Below are 22,236 nucleotides of genomic sequence, written 5' to 3'. Positions count from 1 at the left end.
AGGTCATCAGCCCCCACATATCTGCCTCCTCCTCCCCCTCCCATAGCAGTATAATCAGCTCCCTGACTATCTACTCCCCACAGGTCTGTCTCACCCTCCTATAGTAGTGCCATCAGCCCCCACTCCCCATATGTATCTGCCTCCCCATAGCAGTATCATCAGCTCCCTACCTACTCCCCACAGGTCTGTCCCCCCCTCCCATAGCAGTGCCATCAACCCCCACTCCCCATATGTATCTGCCTCCCCCTCCCCCATAGCAATAACATCAGCTCCCTGAGCCCCTGGACTCCCCACAGGTCTGTCTCCCCCTCCCATAGTAGTGCCATCAGCCCCCACTCCCCATATGTATCTGCCTCCCCATAGCAGTATCATCAGCTCCCTACCTACTCCCCACAGGTCTGTCTCCCCCTCCCATAGTAGTGCCATCAACCCCCACTCCCCATATGTATCTGCCTCCCCATAGCAGTATCATCAGCTCCCTACCTACTCCCCACAGGTCTGTCTCCCCCTCCCATAGTAGTGCCATCAACCCCCACTCCCCATATGTATCTGCCTCCCCCTCCCCCATAGCAATAACATCAGCTCCCTGAGCCCCTGGACTCCCCACAGGTCTGTCTCCCCCTCCCATAATAGTGCCATCAGCCCCCACTACCCAAATGTATCTGCCTCCCCTCATCCAAATCTTACCTTTTATCCTGTGTGTTGGACCCTGGTCTGTCAGCAGCTCCGCGGGTGTTGCCTTGCTTCTCCTCTGCACTAACTCACATCAGCCTCGACTCCCAGGCAGAAAGTGAAACTAAAAACACTTCCTGCCTGTGTGAGTCAGAGTGCCCTGCTGCTGCTGCAGCCTCACATTGACGCAATGGTTCCGAGCAGCTCAAAGAGAAAAAAAAAATACATCTGGCCCTAGGCTTGGGATGCCCTAGGCATTCCCGTTGCCCCTAGGCATTTGCCTTTAATACCTATGCCTAGGGCCGGCCCTGGTATCTTTAAATATCAGTTTTGAAAAAAGACAAAAATACATCTAGTCGAAACACACCTGGAGACAGCTATTGCTCTTCCAGAGCCAGTTTAGGACAGAATATCTTTTCAATACTTTGGAGAATTAGCGTTTGGTGTGCTCCATGTTTATAGTGGGACTTTACCTGATGCTGAGACGGGGTGCCATGGAGCCGTGGACATGCAGGAATGTCAACAAAAAGTTAGAGACTAATTAAATAACCATTCATGAGATATTTTATGACTGTTGAATTCCAAGGTTGATGATTCATATTGGAAATAAATTTCCTAATACATGTAAGCATTCCTTTGTTTCAATGTAACCTCTACTAACACTGGTACTTGCAACACTGTAATACAGGAGTCACTTTATTTAATGACTTTGTCTGTGGCTTATTAACATTCAGCTGTGCAACTTTTCACAGAAACAAACAAAATAAAATCCCTGTTCATTGCTGCTCCGTTGGTTTACATCTGTGACTGTTTACATCATTGGAGGGTCCAGAAGTGAGACTGCAGCACAATCCAAAATTCAAAAAGGGGAGCCACGCCAACTGCCCCTCCAAACACTGCCAAACATTGCTGGCTGGGACTTTCTGGCAGTTGGAGTGGCTCCCCTACTTGAATTTTGGACTGCACTGCAGTCCCACTGGTTTACACTGTATGTGATTGGCCCTCCTGTCAGGACTTGCTACTGTATATGGTAAACTGTAGTGCCATCTCCATACACTGCTATTGTATTCATTACTATAATTTTCATTATTGGCACACTGGCCAGCCAGCGGTTAAGCTGTGTATTGGGTGCCATGGATCGTCTCATGTCTTACCGTTTCTTACCACACTAACCCATGGTATTTTATGGCATGACTAAGATGCCTGTATGGAATGACCAAGACAAGGATGAGCGAGGACACATCTGTAAAAGATTACTATAGACGCCATAGAAGGATTTTATGTTGCTGCTAATAATATAATAACACTAATAAATCTCACAGTTGCTACTAATAACATAATAACACTAATAGCTCTCACAGTTGCTACGAATAACATAATTACACTAGATTTACTAAGGTGAGAGTTTTTAGAAGTGGAGATGTTGCCCATAGCAACCAATCAGATTCTACTTAACACTTAACATTTAACTAGCACCTTGTAGAAGATAATAGCTAGAATCTGATTGGTTGCTATGGGCAAAATCTCCATTTCTAAAAACTCTCACCTTAGTAAATTTACCCCTAATAATAACTGTCACAGTTGCTACTAATAACATAATAACACTAATAACTCAGTCTCTTAACACTATTCTTACTTTTTTACGCTTTACAGATAGATTCTAAGATATAATTATTTATACATGTATTATACATACATGACAATTTGTTTCTGGATCACTTAATGTTGGATGTATTTTTTTATGATTAATATTTTGGGTGTTTTAGATCTCTCATCCAAGTTTATTGAATTGAAAATATGTTTTTGTTATGTAATTATTTTACTATTTCACATATTTGTTTCATATTATTTATTTTTATCATTTGAAAATAAATATAGATTTTTTTCAACCAGGTATCCTTTCTTCTTGGAAGAGTGACTCACATTTATGTATTTTTTATAATGTTTATTATTAAACATTTCTTTTAATACAAAGAAAGGACAAAGGTCACTGTTTAGTTATGTGACAAGACATACTTAATCCTGAGTCAACATTGTTTTATCTTCAGTTAATCTGAAAACATGCACTATAAAACAAGTTGTTGTTGAGATTTCCAACATTCATAATTGAGGCAACAGTGCCCCCTACTGTCTATTAATATTAATATGTATGTATATTTCCAAACATGACCTTTATACTTGTTAAAATGTAGGAGTGTTTCTCCTATATAAATTGAAATTTGACAGTATAGAATCAGCCTATGCTCGATGTATGAGATTCCAGCTCCAAAGTGTTGGAGGGGCTCCTGGGAATTAAACCATTTATGTTCTGAGTAGATGATCTGACAAGCAAGTTAAGTGTTAATAATTAACTTTTTCTTTAACTTTGTAATAAATGTCTTTTTAACTGATATTTGTTTGTGTGGCTAGATTAACGTCTTTTGAACCAAAAATAAACTGTACCTTATATATACACAAGTATAATAAATCTGCATATTTCATTAAAGTCTTCATATGGAGAAATTGGCCCCTTCTCAAAAGATACCCAGTTCTAAAAGATATTGTAGCTGATAAACCTAGGGTGATATTTAAAAAAAACTGCAATCTTATAAACATCTTAGCACCAAGCTTTCTAAAATGTACTAATATCCAGCCAACTCTGGTTAACTCCAGTATTCCAACAGGATTTTACAAATGTGAAGGCTTATAATGTGGAATGTGCCCATATACTAATAATAAACCAAAAGATGTACTTTTATCTTTCTCAAGCAAAATTAACAAAATGAAAGAATACATTAACTGTAGTACACAATATGTTATTTATTTGCTCCAATGTGGGTGCAACCTATTACATATCGGTGGAACCATCAGACAAATATCCTAACTATGACACACAGCGTCTCTAAATAATTTGCTGTATGTCATAACAGTAATCCAGAAATCTTAAAGATCACAGGAATAGAACATACAGTATCAGTATAACCAACAGGGGAGGTGATAGATTTAAACTACTGTGTAAAAAAGAGGTTTACTGGATCCACAAATGTAATTGCTTGTATCCAGAGGGTCTTGATGAGACATTGGATTTCAATTATGTGCTGTAATGTTATTTAATACTACTGACACCATTTACAAAAGTGTTTAGATATGAAGAGAGTTAGTATTATTGTTGTGACCTAAGGTGCCAAACAATCCAAACCCATCCATCTGATTTATTTTTCATTTTTATTTTTTCTGTGGTATAGTCTAAATATCTGTTTGATATATTTCTGTATTTTGTATGAATTTAATTATGATTAAGGTCTGGAGATCTATTAAGTGAATGAAGTAATAGCAATATTTAGTCAATAATGAACTCCATTCTACCTGGGTTTTTGTCTATTTTAAGTAATCTTTGATGATAGAGGTCAAGGTTATAATAAATATAAATATCTATATTATAATAATTTGGGCTTCATCCATGTATTTTTCACTTGTTTAGACTCTGTCAGTAATTTAGAACTTGTCATCTCAGCTTTATGGATAATTATAATGAATACTAAGAATAAATATATAAAAACTTACCATCTCGAGATTTATATACTAATAATAAAAACAACTAACATTGGAAGATTTTTCTTTTTCCTTTCTTTTCTTTTTGTTTTAGTAATCTGTACATAGATTTTTTTGGAACAATATTTTTTACGTATTATTATGATTAGAACCATCTCCAATAAATTATTCCTGTTATTAAAAAAAATGTTTGTATGTCTACTGCTATACTTTGGATAGTATTCTCTATTTTGAACAAGCCATCCTCCTTTTTATGTGTATTTCTTATGTATATTTATATGTTTGCCATGTTTATATATATATATATATATATATATATATATATATACTCTGTACTGTTTGTTTTTATTTATATTTATTTATATATTATCTAATAATTCAATTTTTCTATTTGTAATTGTGCCCACATCTGAATTGCATTTGTTGTTTATAATGTGGTAACTTTAAGCTCGCAGAAGATAATTAAGCTACTCGGGTGCTTACCATTTAGGATTATAAATTTTAAGTATATAAGGAGGTTGAACCTCCGTATTGTCACACCCCTCTGAAGAAATCCTGATTGGGAAGAAACACATTAGGGCTTTGAAAGGAAGGACACAGCACAGTGCCGATCATATGCAGCTTATCTTGTGTTCTAACTCCACTGACAAACCACTAATTACAAGCCACCACTTTGGATACGATCCAGTCTCCCAGCGAGAGCAAGAGCCGGACTGGTCCTCCACGTGTGTCTTGCACATTTGCCCTGTCACTAGTACCACACTTTCCAACTTGGTGCTGCATGACCATATACTCTCCACGCAGAAAGACGAAGGTGGGGATCGAGAGGTCCATACAAATACTAATGCCAGCAGGCCCTCTTCACAGTGAAACAATGGTGAAGGGAACCAGGCATTTCACCATCTGGACAGGTATACGGAAGAAGCTGTCACCCACCAAATGAGCTAAGAGTGTTGTCTACCACAGGATTCGATACTAACAACTAGACACCGCTTTCCAGCAGTAAAATCAACAAGTACAACAACGGCTTCTCTCCCCCTTTTTTTGTATCAAAAGGTGCTGGAATATTGATATAATTTCAGTAACAAATTTACTCTTACAGCTAAACCTTGTTACATTTGCACAGAACCCTTGACCACAGTTACTATCTTCTAAGTGGATGTATCTTTATTGCTACATATCAGACTTACAGTGGTCTTTCACCTATTCACATTAAGGGATTGATCACCTAATTGACATTGGCTGCTGGTGTAGAAATGTAGTTATTTTGTGTATACACACATACAAAAAATCTTTTCAGAACGAACACTGTTGCTGTGGACATTTCATTTTACGTTTAATATATGTTTTTAATTTTTTACCAATATATCTCATATAGATTTGTATGTGGATTATTTTTAAGAATAGATGTGATGTATATCTACATATATTTTAGAAGTACAAGTCTCAAAATACAATTATCTGTATAATAAATGTTATTTATTCATCATATGAATATGGGCATATTTTCAGGTTATTTACGATTAGTATTATAATACTTTACCTCATCAGAGCTGTTCAGTTATTTAGTTAAATCAATGGTTTTGTCACTGTTTGGACAGCATGTAGCATATAACAAAATAAATCTACAGTATGTGCTGGCACTGAGGGCTCAGTGTGTAGCATGCAGTGAGATACACAGAGTATATTGCAATAACCCTGGAGCTCAAAACAGACAGCAAGTGTAACAGAGTAAATACACACACAGCAGCCAAATGCAAACAGGTGGAATTGACTGAACCAGACTTTTCACCAGGAATATCCACAAGAGTATATGGACTTTACTTAGTGAAGGCCAAGGTCACGGCCTAGTGTAGTTGGTTCCATGAAAGCAACAGAGTACTTAGCTGGTATGAGGACTCTGCCTGGTAACACCGTGGGTGAATATGCAGTAAATGATGTGCTGCTGCCAAAGAAACTGAATACCGATATCTGTAGCTATAGTACATAATCCTCTTTATTAATATATAATTGTTTTATAATGTTGAGGGGCTGATTCAGAATTGGGAGCAAAACAAAGAGTGCAAGTACAGTAACTTTGCACCATGGCAAAACCAAAGCCAGTGTACTAGCTCATTTGTAACCCTTCACTACAGTAAGAGAGTTTTGAATGTGACAGTGAAAGGGTTAATGAAGTGCAGGGAACTGCCACAGTGCAGGCAGCAGCAACATGGACATTGTTAAAACAGGCTTGGGCTGTCAGCTGGAAGAAGCCGAGGCTTGCTTCCCAAGGATATATAAACTGTGGTCAGTGAGGTTAGGGGGATAGTTTGAGGTACCTTTTAAGAGGAGACCCATATGGTGTGCTTTCTCTCAACAGTGTCACCCACTGTTCTGACCTCCTATTGAGAGCTGACAGAGAGAATTGCAGATGAAGAAACAGCTGAGCCCCAAGAAAGACACTGTCTATTACCAGGGTTGGGTGACAGACCAGCCAAACCCCCTCCCCAGAGAGCCACTTACCAGTCCTGCACAGAGGAGGAGTTGCTAGGGGTCATCCCACATGAGTGCTGGAGATCTGCAGGCTTTTAGTACGAAACCACTGCAGTGTGGAACAGAGGCTGCTCCATAAGAGAGTTGTCTGATGATGACTTTTAGAGGGCTGGAAACCCTGAGAGGATAGTGACTACCCTGCATCTAAGCAAAGCCCACGGCATGGGGCGTGACTTGAACACAAGGTGTTGAGGTGTTTTGGATCTGGTCTCATCTACGTGTTTTGGTTTTGGTTTAGAAAAACCACCATCACGTGATTTGGGTTAAAAATTAAAAAAAAAACTAAAATCATGTCATTTGGACCTGTTTACATGTAATCTAAAACCCGAGTTTAGTTTTTAAAACTAAGTTCCAAGCTGACTGTGAACCTCAAAGTGATTCTGAACTTGGTTTGACTCAGATCCCCTAAATCCGTCTGTTGTTGGTTCTCGGGGTACCAGACTCGTTCATCTCTTCTAATAGGGAATGTATTTGTGGCACATAAAATAAATAGTTTACAACATGGTGTAAGTTAGACGTAAGTGTCTGTAAAGTGTGCCTGGCATAAATCATATCTTGTTTTGGCAAGTAATTTACCCCCTAATTTACCTCTACTAACTCAGCATCTGCAGTATAATGTATACATTGATATTGGTTTTTAGTTATTTAGTATTAATAATGTTCATTAAATGTACTGTAATCCCTTAGCTATTTTTTTGAAAGTTTAAGTCAGAATAATAATAATACTCTGTTAATTTTCTAGAGACTGGATACCACAGAGGAGACATCTCGCTGCACTCTCAAAGGTATCAAAATCTCTTTATATCTCTCTGTTCCACAAGTAGATGGATCTAATAGAAGAGTTCCGTACTCAGGTAACATTTGTGTCTTATTTTTACTATCTTCTGTATATAGAGCTACGGCAATTAGTCAACTGATCATAATTATTTACACCTGTGTTGACTAATTAACAGTACATAGTAATTCTGCTAATTCTCTTATATATGTTTTCCAGCAGCATTTCATTCAGCATTTCAAACATTGTAAAACATCCTCTTGTACAAGAAATCTGCTTTAAACACTTGTGTCTGATCCATGTATTTATTGTTTTCAGACTTGCAACTAGTGGTATGTTTCCTTTACGTCTTAACCGGCAACCTGTTTTGTGTTTTGTTTTTTGTTTTTCTCTCCCTAGTTATCCACAGAGATGGGGATCTAGGAATAATGTATTTTGTTCACCAAGTAACTTTGAAGAAAATTTCTAGAATGAAGTTATGAATACATGACTCGTCTTTATAATTTAGTAATTACCAATTTTATTCCTAAATCAAGTAAATGGTTAAAGATAGGGATTTCACCAGTGATGTTTTAAAAATCCTTCAGCATTTCCCATTAATTTCAATGGGCATTTATTCCAGTAGGGTTTCCAGAGTGTGCACTACATGGAGGATTAAAAAAAATATAGGGGACAGACAGATGATTTGTATGTAGGAGATATGGAACAGATAGATTTAGGGTATGTAGCAGATAGGAGACAGACAGGGGGTTTATATGTAGGAAATAGAAGACAGACAGGGGGTTTATATGTATTAAATAGAAGACAGACAGGGGGTTTATATGTAGGAGATAGGAGACAGACAGGGGGTTTGTATGTAGGATATATGGGACAGAGAGATGATTTGTATGTAGGAGATATGGATATGGTCTGTGTGTAGGAGATAGGAGACAGACAGATGATTTGTATGTAGGAGATATGGAACAGACAGATGGTTTATATGTAGGAGATAGGAGACAGACAGGGGGTTTATATGTAAGAGATAGGAGCAGGGGCATTTCTAGAGAGGAGGGGGCCCATGTGCAGTCTCCGACACGGGCCCCCTCCAATCCAGCTGGTAACGCACTGTGCTGTGCGCTGCCAGCACCAGAGTTATAGACTCCGGGCACTAGAGTGTGCCCAGAGTCTATAGTGTCTGCACAGATCACCGGGAAAATGGCCATGGCAGCCATTTTCCTTGTACTGCGCATACACAAATTATGGGAAAATGGCCGCCGCGGCCATTTTCCAGTCGTTTTACAGTGCCGGGCCCCCGCACCGACGTGGGACTCCGGAGAGGTAAGTAATATTATGGGTGCAGGGTGTGCAGTGCGGGGGCCCCCGTGGACCCAGGGGCCCATGTTCCCCACACTCATTATAGATACACCCCTGGATATGAGACAGACAGGTCGTCTGTATGTAGGATATATGGGACAGACCGTCGGTCTTTGTGTAGGAGATAGGAGACAGACAGATGATTTGTATGTAGGAGATAGGGAACAGACAGATGATTTATATGTAGGAGATAGGGGACATACAAGTGGTTTATATGTAGGAGATAGGAGACAGACAGGGGGTCTGTATGTATGAGATAGGAGACAGACAGATGATTTGTATGTAGGAGATAGGGAACAGACAGATGATTTATATGTAGGAGATAGGGGACATACAAGTGGTTTATTTGTAGGAGATAGGGGACAGGCAGGTGGTCTGTATGTAGGAGATAGGGGACAGACAGATGATTTGTATGTAGGAGATAGGGGACAGGCAGGTGGTCTGTATGTAGGAGATAAGAGACAGACAGGTGGTCTGTATGTAGGAAATAGGGGACAGGCAGGTGGTCTGTATGTAGGAGATAGGGGACAGACAGATGATTTGTATGTAGGAGATAGGGGACAGGCAGGTGGTCTGTATGTAGGAGATAGGGGACAGACAGGTGGTCTGTATGTAGGAGATAGGGGACAGACAGGTGGTTTATATGAAGGAGATATGGACCAGACAAACGGTCGGTATGTAGAACATATGGGACAGGCACCCATTGTATGGCTGACCCTTCATCATCTCACAATAACCAAAAGTATAAAAATAAGTCAAAATATTTTGAAGCCATCAGCTTTATGAACCAAATCTCAATTAAAACACCACTGGCATCCATAATCCTTCTATAAGACATTATACTGAACACCTGCACACTGATCTGCCATTTACTATTGTAATTTAAATGTACAAAATAATTGTCTATATATATCCCTTTCCCATTTTGCAATTAGTAAAGAATAAGGTGTTTGACCTATTTTCGGTATATAGACATGGAATATCAGTATAGATTAGCTGACCATTATGTTGCTCTATTTTCAAGTGTTTATACCTTTGGAATAGTAGAAACAGAAATGAAAACTTGGTGCGATATTGGCAATATAACAGTTTATTCCTTAGTTTTTCACTGATAACAAGACCACACTCCAAGCTGCCAGGACTTTCATTAGGATCCTTTGAGTTTATAAATGTATTTACTGTGGTTCACATGCTATAAACTTTTATAAATTGTCAGTGTCCAAAATGTGATAAACTCAACCAAATGTATTGAGGGGTTTGTAATGGATGTTTCTTGATAATAAAGAGTTTGATAACTGATTCATTATTATGGATTAAGAGTAATTTATGTGTTAGGAGCATAATTATTGTCATCCGTATCCCTTAGATACCTGGATCAGGTAATAATGTAATCCTATGTGGATTGATGTATATGGTTAAAAAATTGTTTCACATTGTATTGATTATGTTTATTCCTTACTCTTGTATTTATAGCATTGTCACATAGAATATTACACCATCTGAGAATAATGCGTGGGGATATCCTACCCTCTGGTAAGTGACTCAGACACTGGTTTAAGTGATTACTAAGAGCTCCTAATGACGACTACATCCGATTGGCTACAACTGTGAAAAACACACTCATTTATTAAAATTTAAAAAAAACAGCATTTCACACAAAAGGAATCTTCATTTTTCAGAAATAAAGACTGATTCATGCACAAGTGGGGAAGGGGAAGCCAGCACATATAGTATATTTGTAAGTGTTGAAATAAAATAAATAAATACATTTATATTTGCACTGATGTGACTTACAATCTTGCACAATTAATTTAATGGCAGAAAAAAATCCAAAGCATATTTGTATTTGGAATTTAGTGACATTTAATTAATTGCGCAATACTGTACGACACATCAGCGCTTCTCTATTTTATTCTTGTTTTTTTCTTCGAGGTTCGCCAAACCCTACAGGTAGTGGCTCTATTTTCTTGCATATTTTGGATCTGCTCAAAATAGTTTCTTTGTTTGTACAAAATTTATATTTGCCTCCCTGATTCACTGAGCAATTCAGAATCAACAAGCCACTTGGGTACTTAATAGCTGCACATTACAGCCATTACCTTCAATATATTTGTATTGTGTGTAGAGATGTGTGGTTCTGAAATTCGGATTTTAAATCTGAATTTCAGGTTTTGTATTGCAAAAATCACATGCTTTTAGTTGTTTTAAAAAAAAATTATAAGATCCAGATTCAAAATCAAAACACATGATAGTAGTTTTGCAAAACCAAAACACGAGTATGAATATGGATCCAAAACCAAAACATGGGGGTCAGTGCACATCTCTAATTGTGTGCTGTGATTTGTAGCATTTTGTGTATAGTCCGTAAAGTCATGTCTGCCATCGCAATCCAGTCTCATCTCAGCCTTCTACCACAAGGGGAGGGAGTCACAGCCAAGGGGAGGGAGTTATAGCTCGGGTTTACAGATCAGAAAAGGAGTATGCCCAAATTCGGTTTTACACATATTGTTCATGGTGGAATGTATTCAGTATCCTGGCGTGTGGGATGCCGACGGTCTGAATACCGGAGCCAAAATCCCAACAGGTCGAGATCTCGGCACCTGTATCCCGACGCCAGCATCCCAAAGTAATACCAGCGCCGAAATCCCGACAGGTCGGGATTCTGACGCCAGCATCCCCAAGGTAAGTATCGGGGTGTTAGGGTGAGGTTAGGGTTAGGTAGTGGGGTAAGGGTTAGGCATTAGGGGAAGGGTTAGGGTTAGGCACTGGGTAGGGAGTATTATGATTAGGGAGGGGGAGGTTAGGTTTAGGCACTAGGGGGTAGGTTAGGTTTAGGCACCGGAGAGAAGGTGTTAGGTTGAGGGTGCAGGGAGGGGGAGGTTAGGTTTAGGCCCTATGGGGGGTGGTAAGGGTTAGACACCGGGGAGAGTGGGTTAGGGTAGGCGTTAGATAAATACTCACCATTACTTCCTATGGATGTTGGGATTCTGGCTGTCGGGATGCCACTGTTGGTATTCTGACCAGCGGAATCCCAACATCCGGGACATCATACCCAACCTGTTCATTGTACCTGTTGCATGGCAGTATTAATGCCATATATGTATACCAAACAGAAAGACTTTTGCTACCAGCATTATTAATAATATACTGCAAATCTGTGTGTATCTAGCAAATAAAAGGGATTTTGTTCATATTTTGGTCAAAACATTTAAGTGGCAGCCTGTTGTCATGGGACCCCAATTCTCTTCAAGTTCCTACACTAACATATATGCTCAATACACTATTAAATTGCAGTTATGTGCTCTCATCTCTTAGGTACAGAGGGTAACATCTAGAGGGCTGAGTTGTGAGTCACACCCAGTTAAGCTTTTTATGGCTTTGATGGGAAGCAGCCATGGTAGCACTAGGCAAAACTTATAAACAAAACAGAAAATAAATATGCCTGTGCTTGGCTTTACCCATATTGTCCATGGTACCAGCTGCATGGCAGTAGATATACTATATTTGTATACAATACAGAAAGACTTTTGCTATCTGCTCTATTAAATAATATACTGCAACTCTGTGTGTATCTAGCGAATATAAGCACGGGGATGTTATTCATGTTTCGGCAATACATATAAGCCTGCTGCCCGTCTTCAAGTTTTACAGTTACAACTGACTGAAGAGATGTGACTTTTTTTTATAACAAATCGTGCATTGTGTCTAAATTTCAGTCTGACTGATTATAAGGCCGTAAGTAAGGCCTGGCCAACCTGAGTCCCTCCAGCTGTTGTGATTAGGGAATGCTAAAATGGTTTCAGGACATGCTGGGCTATCAATCATTTATGTATTTATTAATTTTCTATATGAATGTAACTGCGATATTTAAAAGCAATTTGAAATGGATGTATAACCCAAGCATATGAGGTTAAGTGCATTGGAATCCTGGAATCTGTTCTATAAACATATAATGTATATTGAGCAGGTTGGATCAGGCCTGGCCTGCCATTGTGAAGGCTGCACTCCAAGGATACGGAGTTCTAACTGGACTTTAAATCCCATCTCTCCTTTCTTCACAAGTAGAAATATAGAATTATAACCATGAGTATAATCCCTGATTTGGACAGGATTTTGCCCCACTACCTAATCTTAAATATACGACAAGTACTCAATAATTACAACCTCTGCATGCTTCTACTCAATTCCACCTCCTGCAGCCTTGCCGGGTAATTTTACACATTGTTAATTAACATTCACTATTATTATCATTACTGCATTCTGTCTTCACACATTTTGAAGTATAGCATCTCTGTTATTAATCAATTTTACCCTGTACTTATATGTGCAATATACTGAATGCTTTGCATTTCTCTCCATACTGCCGCATCATGACTCCCTACCATCCCTTCACTGTCCCTGTACTTCCCAATACCACTTGCATAGTATGTCCACCTACTTCAAATTACTGTTCTTTTTATTCTCTCTGTAATTTCCCACTGAATGTTACACTTGTATCCTGTCCACTGTAACCTTATTGCAGTGGACAATAACCATTATACTGTGCCCAACATGGCTGCCTCACCTGGTACGCTATTGTATAGAATGAAAAATGCATGGTTCTGATGATTTAGCAAGGGCCTTGCATATAATTTTTATCTCCCCCATTATGTGTCATCAATTCCAGGCATTGCCTATTCTGCCCAGTAGTTCTGCCCAATTCTATGTAGTTCACCTAAAATGGCTACCTCACCTGGATCCTTCATGGGTAGGATGAATAACCCTTGGAATTGATTACCCCAAATGGCTGTCACACCCTTTGTATTATCTCCCTGGTCTCTGTATTTCATGCAAAGTTACACCATTGTTTTATGTTCATACTATGTGTTAATTGCCTTGAGTTCTATTGGAGGAAAGGACGATATATATATATATATATATATTCAAATGACAGCCAGCACTCACTGTATGTTTGCAATTCAGGCTTAGCCTGGGGTGATAGCCTCAATGGTGCTCCACGACCACCAAATCCATAGAAAAATGAACAGAGTTCACTCACCAGGGCTTCTCTTCAAAGTGTAAAAACATCTACTTTAATATTCACAACATTGGTGCTGTAAAAGTCAACGTTTCGACCGCTGAAAAGCGGTCTTTATCAAGACACCTCCAGTGCAAAAGACAGGACACACAACTCATCTACTCCACAGCCTACCTCTATATACCCATAATAATCAATCATTAGAGTGACTCCACCCACACTAATTACCGGAAACTGGAAGTCCAAATATGGGCAACAGCAATACTACCAGCTCAAAAATGTACATACACAATAATGGCTCCATACAGTGCTAATGGGTACCTGAAGTGAGCACTACAATCATGTTCTATACAGCCAAAGTGTCAACTGACATAACTCATTAATCACGCTGGTCTGCGTTTCCGGTTTGCGTTCCACAAAACCGGAAGTTGCGTGACCTGTGCTCTAATACCCACAGCCAAATCAGCAAGTAGGACTTCCGGGTTGCATACCACGCAGCCAGAAGTCACGTGACATGCGTAGCTGCGCTGATGTACAGCCAACTAACAACTCCTTAATCACGCTGGTCCGCGTTTCCGGTTTGTGTTCCACAAAACCGTGAGTCACGTTATCTGTGCTCCAATACCCACAGCAAAATCAGCGGGTAGGCTGAGTGGCACTTCCTGTTTGCATTGCACGTGATTGGAAGTCACATGACATGCGTTTCAGCACAGATGAGCAACACCAATATTTGACCCCAAAGGGAACTATATCTAAGTAATTAGGTTCCTACTGCACTCAATAGGGACCCATTATAGTCAACAGAGTATGCAGGCCGGCCTTAGGAGTTGGGGCTGTTCTAATAAACTAAAAACATAGTGACAACCACCACCAACAATAGACAAATATAAAAAAAATATATTTAATGAAAAATTTAAAAAAACTGAAAACTGAAAAAGTGCTTACTCCAGGATGGCCAGTGTAGCTATACACAAGAGTCAATGCAAAAATAAATGCAAATAGTTATACTCGTTTAACCCATGTGGGGCCACGGTGTCCAATGAGTGTGTCCATTTGGACTCTCTCTTTAATAACCTAAGATCTCTGTCACCTCCTCTCTTAAGGGGAGGGACCCAATCAATTATCATATATTTTAATGTCGAGAATTGATGTCCTGCATGTAAAAAAATGTGCTGCAACTGGCTTATCAGTGCCACCCTTCTCATAAGCTAGCCTGATATCTGACCGGTGCTGCATCATTCATTCCCTGAATGTCCTAATCATCTTGCTGACATACATCAGCCCGCAGGGACAAAGCAGGATATATATTAGATGGTCCATTTGGCATGTCATCTGATATTTTAACTGGATCTGTTTCCCACTATGTGGGTGGGGAAAAGAACTACCAGTCAGTAATGCCCTACATGTGGTGCATCCAAGGCAATGAAAGCATCTTTTTGTCACTGATAACCAGTTCACCGACCTGGTCTTCCCAACCAGCACATTGGTTCTATATAATAGATCCTTCACGTTGGCACCTCTCCTTATGCTCAAGATGGGTGGTTTCTTTCCGATTTTATTCAAGAATATATCGGTACCCAGTAGTGGCCAATATTTCTTGACAGATTTCTGCGTAGCTTGCTTTCAGAGTAGTTTCTGAGCACCCTCATAAATTATGCCACTGGTAAGTTATTCTTAAGGGCATCTGGATGATGACTGGTCACCAAGAGAGTTGTATTTCTGTCTGTAGGTTTACAGTAAAGTGTATATGCCAATCTGTTATCCTTTTTGAAGATTAAAACATCCAGGAAACTCATCTGTTGTTTATCAATTGAAGAAGTGAAGTGCACTGGGCTGTCGATGCTGTTGAGATAAGCAAACCTTGACTGGAAAGACTCCATGTCACCCTGCCATATCAGGAAGATATCATCAATAAATCTTCGGTAGTAGAGTATACACTCATTGAACTTTGAAAGAATATGGTATTGCTCATATACATCCATATATAAGTTGGCGTAAGCCGGGGCCATATTTGACCCCATTGCCATCCCAGATCTTTGACTAAAAAAATCATCACCATAAAGAAAATGATTACAATCTAATACTGTGCACAAAAGTGTTAACAAAAATTGACTTATGCACCTTTGGAAGGGTGTATAGTATAGACACAATTGGGTGATCTGTAGTCAGAAAAACAGCTACAGTTTCACTAATCCATCCCTCCAGGAGTGCAAAATTAATCAATGCATCAACATTTTTCTTGACATTAGGTATAGGATTACTGCTCACCCTCTCATACATCACAGAATCATTAAGTTGCCTCTTTATCTCAAGGTCATATTTTTCTCTGTCCTGGAGCACAACTGCTTCCCCCTTATTAGCCTTATGGATTTCTATCAAATGGTCATTCCTAAGGGCGTTTAAGGCACATCTCTCAGAAGTACTTAAATTATGAAACGTATGACTTTTAGCCATCCACTCCTTGACCCCCGCATCTACCATTCGTAAGAATGTCTTGATGCTCAGGTTGTTAGAGGGTGGGTCAAAGTCACTAGCTCTTTTGAATTTTGCAAACTTATTGATATTATTCTGTAAGTCATCTGATGTGAAAAAAACTCTTTAAGTCTCAGCTTCCTGCCCATCTTATAATGGTCACTTGACCAATTAAAGCTATTAAAGTCACAGTAGGTACAAAGCTGAGGCCTCTAGACAAAAGGGAGACTTCAGCAGCCTCCAGTATCCGTTTTGACAAATTAAAAATCAATTCCTCATTCTTGTACCTACTCGTCCTTGGGTGTGGCATGCAAAGTTTCTTAATGGACCTGTATGCTGTGATCTGGTTGCCATGTCTAAAAAAAATCACCAGAAGGAGGTCTAGCATCACAACCTTCTGATTCTGAATTTGAGTTTGAGTTGGAGGTGGTAGTGTCCAACCTAAACTCTCTAAAGGGGCATCACTGTTTTCCTCTGAAGCTACCATCACCTGATAACCATCGATACACAGTGTGATTTTTATAATCATATTCTACAGTCTCAAACTTTTTCCTCTTAAAGGCCATGATTTCAGCCGTATATTTTTCAATCTGCTTACTTAATTTGTCAAGCAAAGGTCCTAAATTATCACCGCTGAGTATGCCGCCAAATTCTTTATTAAAACTGGAGATCTTACTTCCTGTCTTCTTCAATTCAACTCTAACCTCCTCCACTACCAAAAGCAGTAAGTCAAGGGAACATTTATTTAGGATACCACACCATCAACTGCAGAAAACAGGGTTCCTGTGGCCAATGATGGGCACATTATTCATCCTAAATCCCCTAGGGATATGCTAAGTCCTATAGTATTCAGACAAAAATTGTCTGTGTAATAATAAATTCACCTCCCTCCTTTTTAGTCTACTCAATCTATTGTATATCTCCACTGGTGTTTGAGTGGGGAGAGTATCAAATTCCAATTGCTTAATCAGTACTCTGTTAGCATCATCATCTGTAAGGGCGACCTGTACATTTTCAGCATCACTGAGCAGAGCATCACTCAAAAAACCTAGGCTTGCCAGGACATCCTTTACCAACACCCATCACAAGAAAATTTACAAAATGAAAGAAAAATGTTTTTAGAAAAACAACAAATAATAAATAACCTTCCTATACCAACATCTTCAGAAGCTCATCACCAACCAAAAAATATAATAAATCTACATAAAAAATGTATAAAAATGTCCATCAAAAACACCAGATGATAACTGTCCAAGAAATATCTCCAATTTTCAGCTTTACAGCCATATTCATGTACTTAAAATTTGGAAAAAAAATTAAAAATTACCAGGGTGCATGGTTAAGGGAGCATATACTAAGCTATCGCCTCCATGTAGAACATATTCAAATGACAGCCAGCACTCACTGTATGTTTGCAATTCAGGCTTAGCCTGGGATGATAGCCTCATTGGTGCTCCACGACCACCAAATCCATAGAAAAAAGAACAGAGTTCACTCACCAGGGCTTCTCTTCAAAGTGTAAAAATATCTACTTTAATATTCACAACATTGGTGCAGTAAAAGTCGACGTTTCGACCGCTGAAATGCGGTCTTTATCAAGACACCACCAGTGCAAAAAAAATATATATATATATATTAGGGATGTGCAGGCTCGGTTCTACTCGGTTCCGTTCGTTTTTTTTTCCCGAATCTTATTGGGTTTCAGCTGTCACGAGTTTTGGATAGCCAATAAGATTCGGTAAAAAAAAACCGAACGGAACCGAGTAGAACCGAGCCTGCACGTCTCTAATATATATATATATATATATATATATATATACATATATATATATACAGGTTGAGTCTCCCATATCCAAAATGCTTGGGATCAGGGGTATTTTGGATAATGGAATATTCTGTATTTTGGAATATTTGCACATCATAATGAAATATCTTGTTAATGGGACCCAAATATACACACAGAATGCATTTATGTGTTATATACACCTTATACACACAGCCTGCAAGTCATTTTATACAATATTTTCATGAATTTTGTGGCTCAAGCAAAGTTTGTGTACAGAAATTAAATTTATTTATTTTTCATATACACCTTATACACACAGCCTGAAGGTCATTTTATACAATATTATTAATAGTTTGTGCTTTAGACAAAATTTGTGTACATTGAACCATCAAAAATCAAAAGTTTCATTATCTCAGTTATGCTAAAATTATTCCGTATTTCAAAATATTTGCATATGGGAGACTCAACCTGTGTGTGTGTGTGTGTATATATATATATATATATATATATATATATATATATATGTGTGTATATATATATATATATATATATATATATATATTAATAATAATTATTATTATTGTTATTATTTCAGTTATCCCCTTTATTGGAAATAATATGTTGATATATGTTTGGGTTTGGCACTATAAGTGTATAACTTATTTAAAATCTTTTGCTTTTCTCCATGTAGAAAAGATGGCTGAATGCTCAAACAGCACAGTAACTGATTTCTACATCACAGCATTCTCTACTTCTACTACCGAACGTTTTGTACTCTTCACTGGAGTTTTAATAATGTTTGCATTGGCTGTATCTGGAAATCTAATTATATTAACCCTTGTATGCCTAGTACCTAATCTACATACTCCAATGTATCTCTTCCTGTGTAATCTCGCTACTGTAGACATTATATATGTGTGTACAACTCTACCAAATCTCTTGTCCATTACATTAACACAAAGTCACAGTATCTCAATTAATAGCTGTATAACTCAACTTTATTTCTATACACTATGTGCAGATGCAGAGATCTTCATTCTGACCTGCATGGCTTATGACCGCTATGTAGCAGTTTGTATCCCACTGCGTTACTCTCTTATTATGGGTAAAAAACTGTGCAGAGTAATGGTTACTTGCCTTTGGGCTACTAGTGCTATCAATTCTTTAGTACATACCCTGCTCACATATGTGCTTTCTTTCTGCTATTCTCATGAAATTGACCATTTTCTCTGTGACCTGAAAACACTGATTCTACTCTCCTCTAGTGACACAACCAGCAGAGAAATCTTTATGTTCTTTGAGGATATAATTATTGCCTTTCTTCCTTTTGCGTTTACTATTACCTCTTACGTATTTATTATCTCTTCCATATTAAAAATTAATTCTCTTTATGGACGACTCAAGATTTTTTCAAGCTGCACTTCCCATCTTATTACTGTTATTTTATTCTATGGACCAAGTATGTTCTTGTACATGAAACCAGAGTCTAAAGATTCTAAAGAACAGGATAAAATTCTTTCCATGCTCTATATAGCTGCTGTACCAATGTTAAACCCACTAGTGTACAGCCTTAGGAATAAACAGGTTTTGGGAGCACTTAAAATCCTATACAATTTAATCAATAATAAATTGATGTAATAAAAGTGTAGGACAGCATGATGGCAGAATGGATAGCTTGCTGCTTTACAGAACTGAGCTCTTGAGTTCAATTTCAAGCACTGGCCTATGTATGTGTGGAGTTTGTATGTTCTTCCTGTGTTTGAATGGCTTTCCTTTGGTTACCTTTCTTTCCACAATCCAAAAACATACTGGTAGTTTGTCTTCTACCCCCAAAAATAACTCTGTTGTATACTGTATGTGTGTATATGTTGTAGGGAATATACATTGTAGGGTCCACTGGGACAGGGACTGATGTCAATGATTAAAATATCCTCTATAAAGTCCTGCAGAATATATGTCTGCCATATAAATATTTGTTAGAAGCATGATCCTGCAATAAAAATTGTTGCTGTGCTCTATGGAATTTGATCCTGGACCTTTGAGGACTTGAAACCAGAATTCCAGCAATTGAGCAACAGCAAATGCAGCTCATGAGTCTTCAACTTTCTGAACTATCCCTGCTCTCTGTCACTTCCTGTGCACAGACAATCTCCTGCAGGCTGTGCGTATATAAGGTAAGAAGTCAATATACTCAGTGCTGGTTATAAGTTACCCATTGTTTTATTCTTACATTATGCTACTTCACTCACTTAACTACTGACTAGAAATAACCACACGGGCACGTATGTGGAATTAAAAGAGGACACAGATGAAATTTATTGATCATTTTGTAATTAGAAAGATGGTGGCAGTAAAAAAGCATTGCTCCAAGGCCACAGCCCAGCAAATATATTTGACTAAATAATAAGAGGCGGATCCCCACCCGGCGCAAACTGGCCTGAGGCAGAACCATTCTCCCTTAATTGGCACAGCATTGACCCCTCCCTAAGATGATGGCCTGGTCCCCCTTTAAGGGGAATGACCAACTGGCCGCTATCAAAAGGCAAATGCTACCCAGGCATTCTTACACTATAATAGGCCGCCTAGGAGCACTGCTTCCCACCAGGCTGCACCTCCACCTGTTGGAAGGAAAAATTAAAATTGCGCAGTCCAACAAAATAAACAATAATTGCATACAGTACAGCTTAAACGGGTGGCTGGGGTTCCAGAACTGGAAAAGAGGAAGATGTCTCCTCTTCCAGGCTATTTATAATGCATAGTATGGGCCCTGCCCTTTATTGCTGCCATAGGCTATTGCTTTGATGGACACAATCCTGGCTATGCCCCCTATTTTCCTTAACTCATGGTGGACTAGCAATATTCCATCCTAAACAGGGTGCTTATTTTTCCTCAAACTTATTCAAGTATTCGGATCTATTTTTGCCTGTCTTGCTGACAGTTGTTTGATGCTCCTGTCTTTCTGACTTTGGCTTCTTCTTGTATATCCCTTTGCCAAAACTTAAATTGTGAACTGACCTTACTGCTTGCTTTGCCCTCTTAACTTAGAATTATGACCTGACTATTCTGTTCACTGCCTGTCCTGTCCACTTCCCTCTTTCTGGACCTTGTCTCTGCATCATCCATTTTCAGTCCTCAGTCACATTTGTCACTTTTACAGGACACAGTGACATGGAGGTGTCAGCAGTCCAACCTTTCTTGCAGGGTTCCCTGGTGAACACTTGACCCTCATTAGACTCCATGCCTCTGGACTAAGTAGTGCAAAACTGAGCTGACTGCATCAGGAACTCATCATTATCAGTAAGAACATAACACTGTTAATTAATAAAAATGTATGTAATTATATTAAGCTCCTCCTCCTTCTTCTTCCTAGAGACTAGACATAATGAATAATATTATATTAAACTTCTTCTGCAACACACTCAACATAAAGAAGCACAAAAACAGTGGGAGAATTCAAATGAACAACAGGGACAGAACATAAGATTAAACTAGAAATCTCATGTGAATATAAAGGGGTGCTCAGGTACACATGTGACGTGGAGTATGTATGCAGGACAATCAGAATTTACAAAACAAAATGTACAAACACATTAGAAATATAAATGTAGACTATGAGAATCAGCATCTCAAAAACTCACCTGATCTGAAACTCCAGAGATCTAGTTTTTATAGGCATAGATAAAACCCCAAACAATTGGAGATGAGGCAATTTCACAGAGATCATCAACAAGAATAAGATTAGATAGATATATACCTTCAAATTTGTGGTAGAGAAACAGTTCACGTACTTGAATGTATGTAAAAGTCCTATGATGAGAATAACCCTTATGTAATTCTATATTATTGTATGATTTATGTATTGAGAACATTAATATGGGTCTGCAAAACAAATTCCCCACATTGAATACTGCTGTTCCTTTCAAGAAAGAGTTAATGGAACTCTATCAAGGAAGGTAGTGGTTTATCGAATATAGGGCCTGATTCAGAGCCGGACGCTCTGACCAGAGCGCTCGCTCTGAATCAGGGCCCTCCTACCTAAACTTGGAGCGGCCTCTCGGACACTCGCATAGCTGTGGGTTACCACCCACAGCTTATGCG

General features: G+C 38.7%; 1 protein-coding gene across 1 annotated transcript; it reads left to right on the top strand.

The window, feature by feature from the left end:
- The first annotated feature begins 6,067 nt into the window (after positions 1-6,067).
- On the top strand, positions 6,068-19,776 carry LOC148509324 (olfactory receptor 1G1-like). Its single transcript, XM_088443451.1, has 4 exons — positions 6,068-6,133; positions 7,478-7,589; positions 10,337-10,396; positions 18,830-19,776. Exons 1-4 carry the CDS (start codon positions 6,068-6,070, stop codon positions 19,774-19,776), a joined length of 1,185 nt encoding a protein of 394 aa, XP_088299577.1.
- Positions 19,777-22,236: the final 2,460 nt, after the last annotated feature.

The sequence above is a fragment of the Taudactylus pleione genome, unplaced genomic scaffold (genome assembly GCF_031769625.1).
Source record: "Taudactylus pleione unplaced genomic scaffold, aTauple2 ptg000329l, whole genome shotgun sequence".
NCBI lineage: Eukaryota > Metazoa > Chordata > Amphibia > Anura > Myobatrachidae > Taudactylus > Taudactylus pleione.
Note: the sequence above shows the minus strand (reverse complement) of the source record. Positions and strands in the feature narration are given on the sequence as shown.

Bases quoted from the DNA above. Each gene is read 5' to 3' on its own strand.
- LOC148509324 (XM_088443451.1), top strand. From the start codon at position 6,068: ATGAAAGCAACAGAGTACTTAGCTGGTATGAGGACTCTGCCTGGTAAC. The intron at 6,134-7,477 runs GTAAATGATGTG...TTAATTTTCTAG, and splicing joins ACACCGTGGGTGAATATGCA to AGACTGGATACCACAGAGGA. The intron at 10,397-18,829 runs GTAAGTGACTCA...TTCTCCATGTAG, and splicing joins TGGGGATATCCTACCCTCTG to AAAAGATGGCTGAATGCTCA.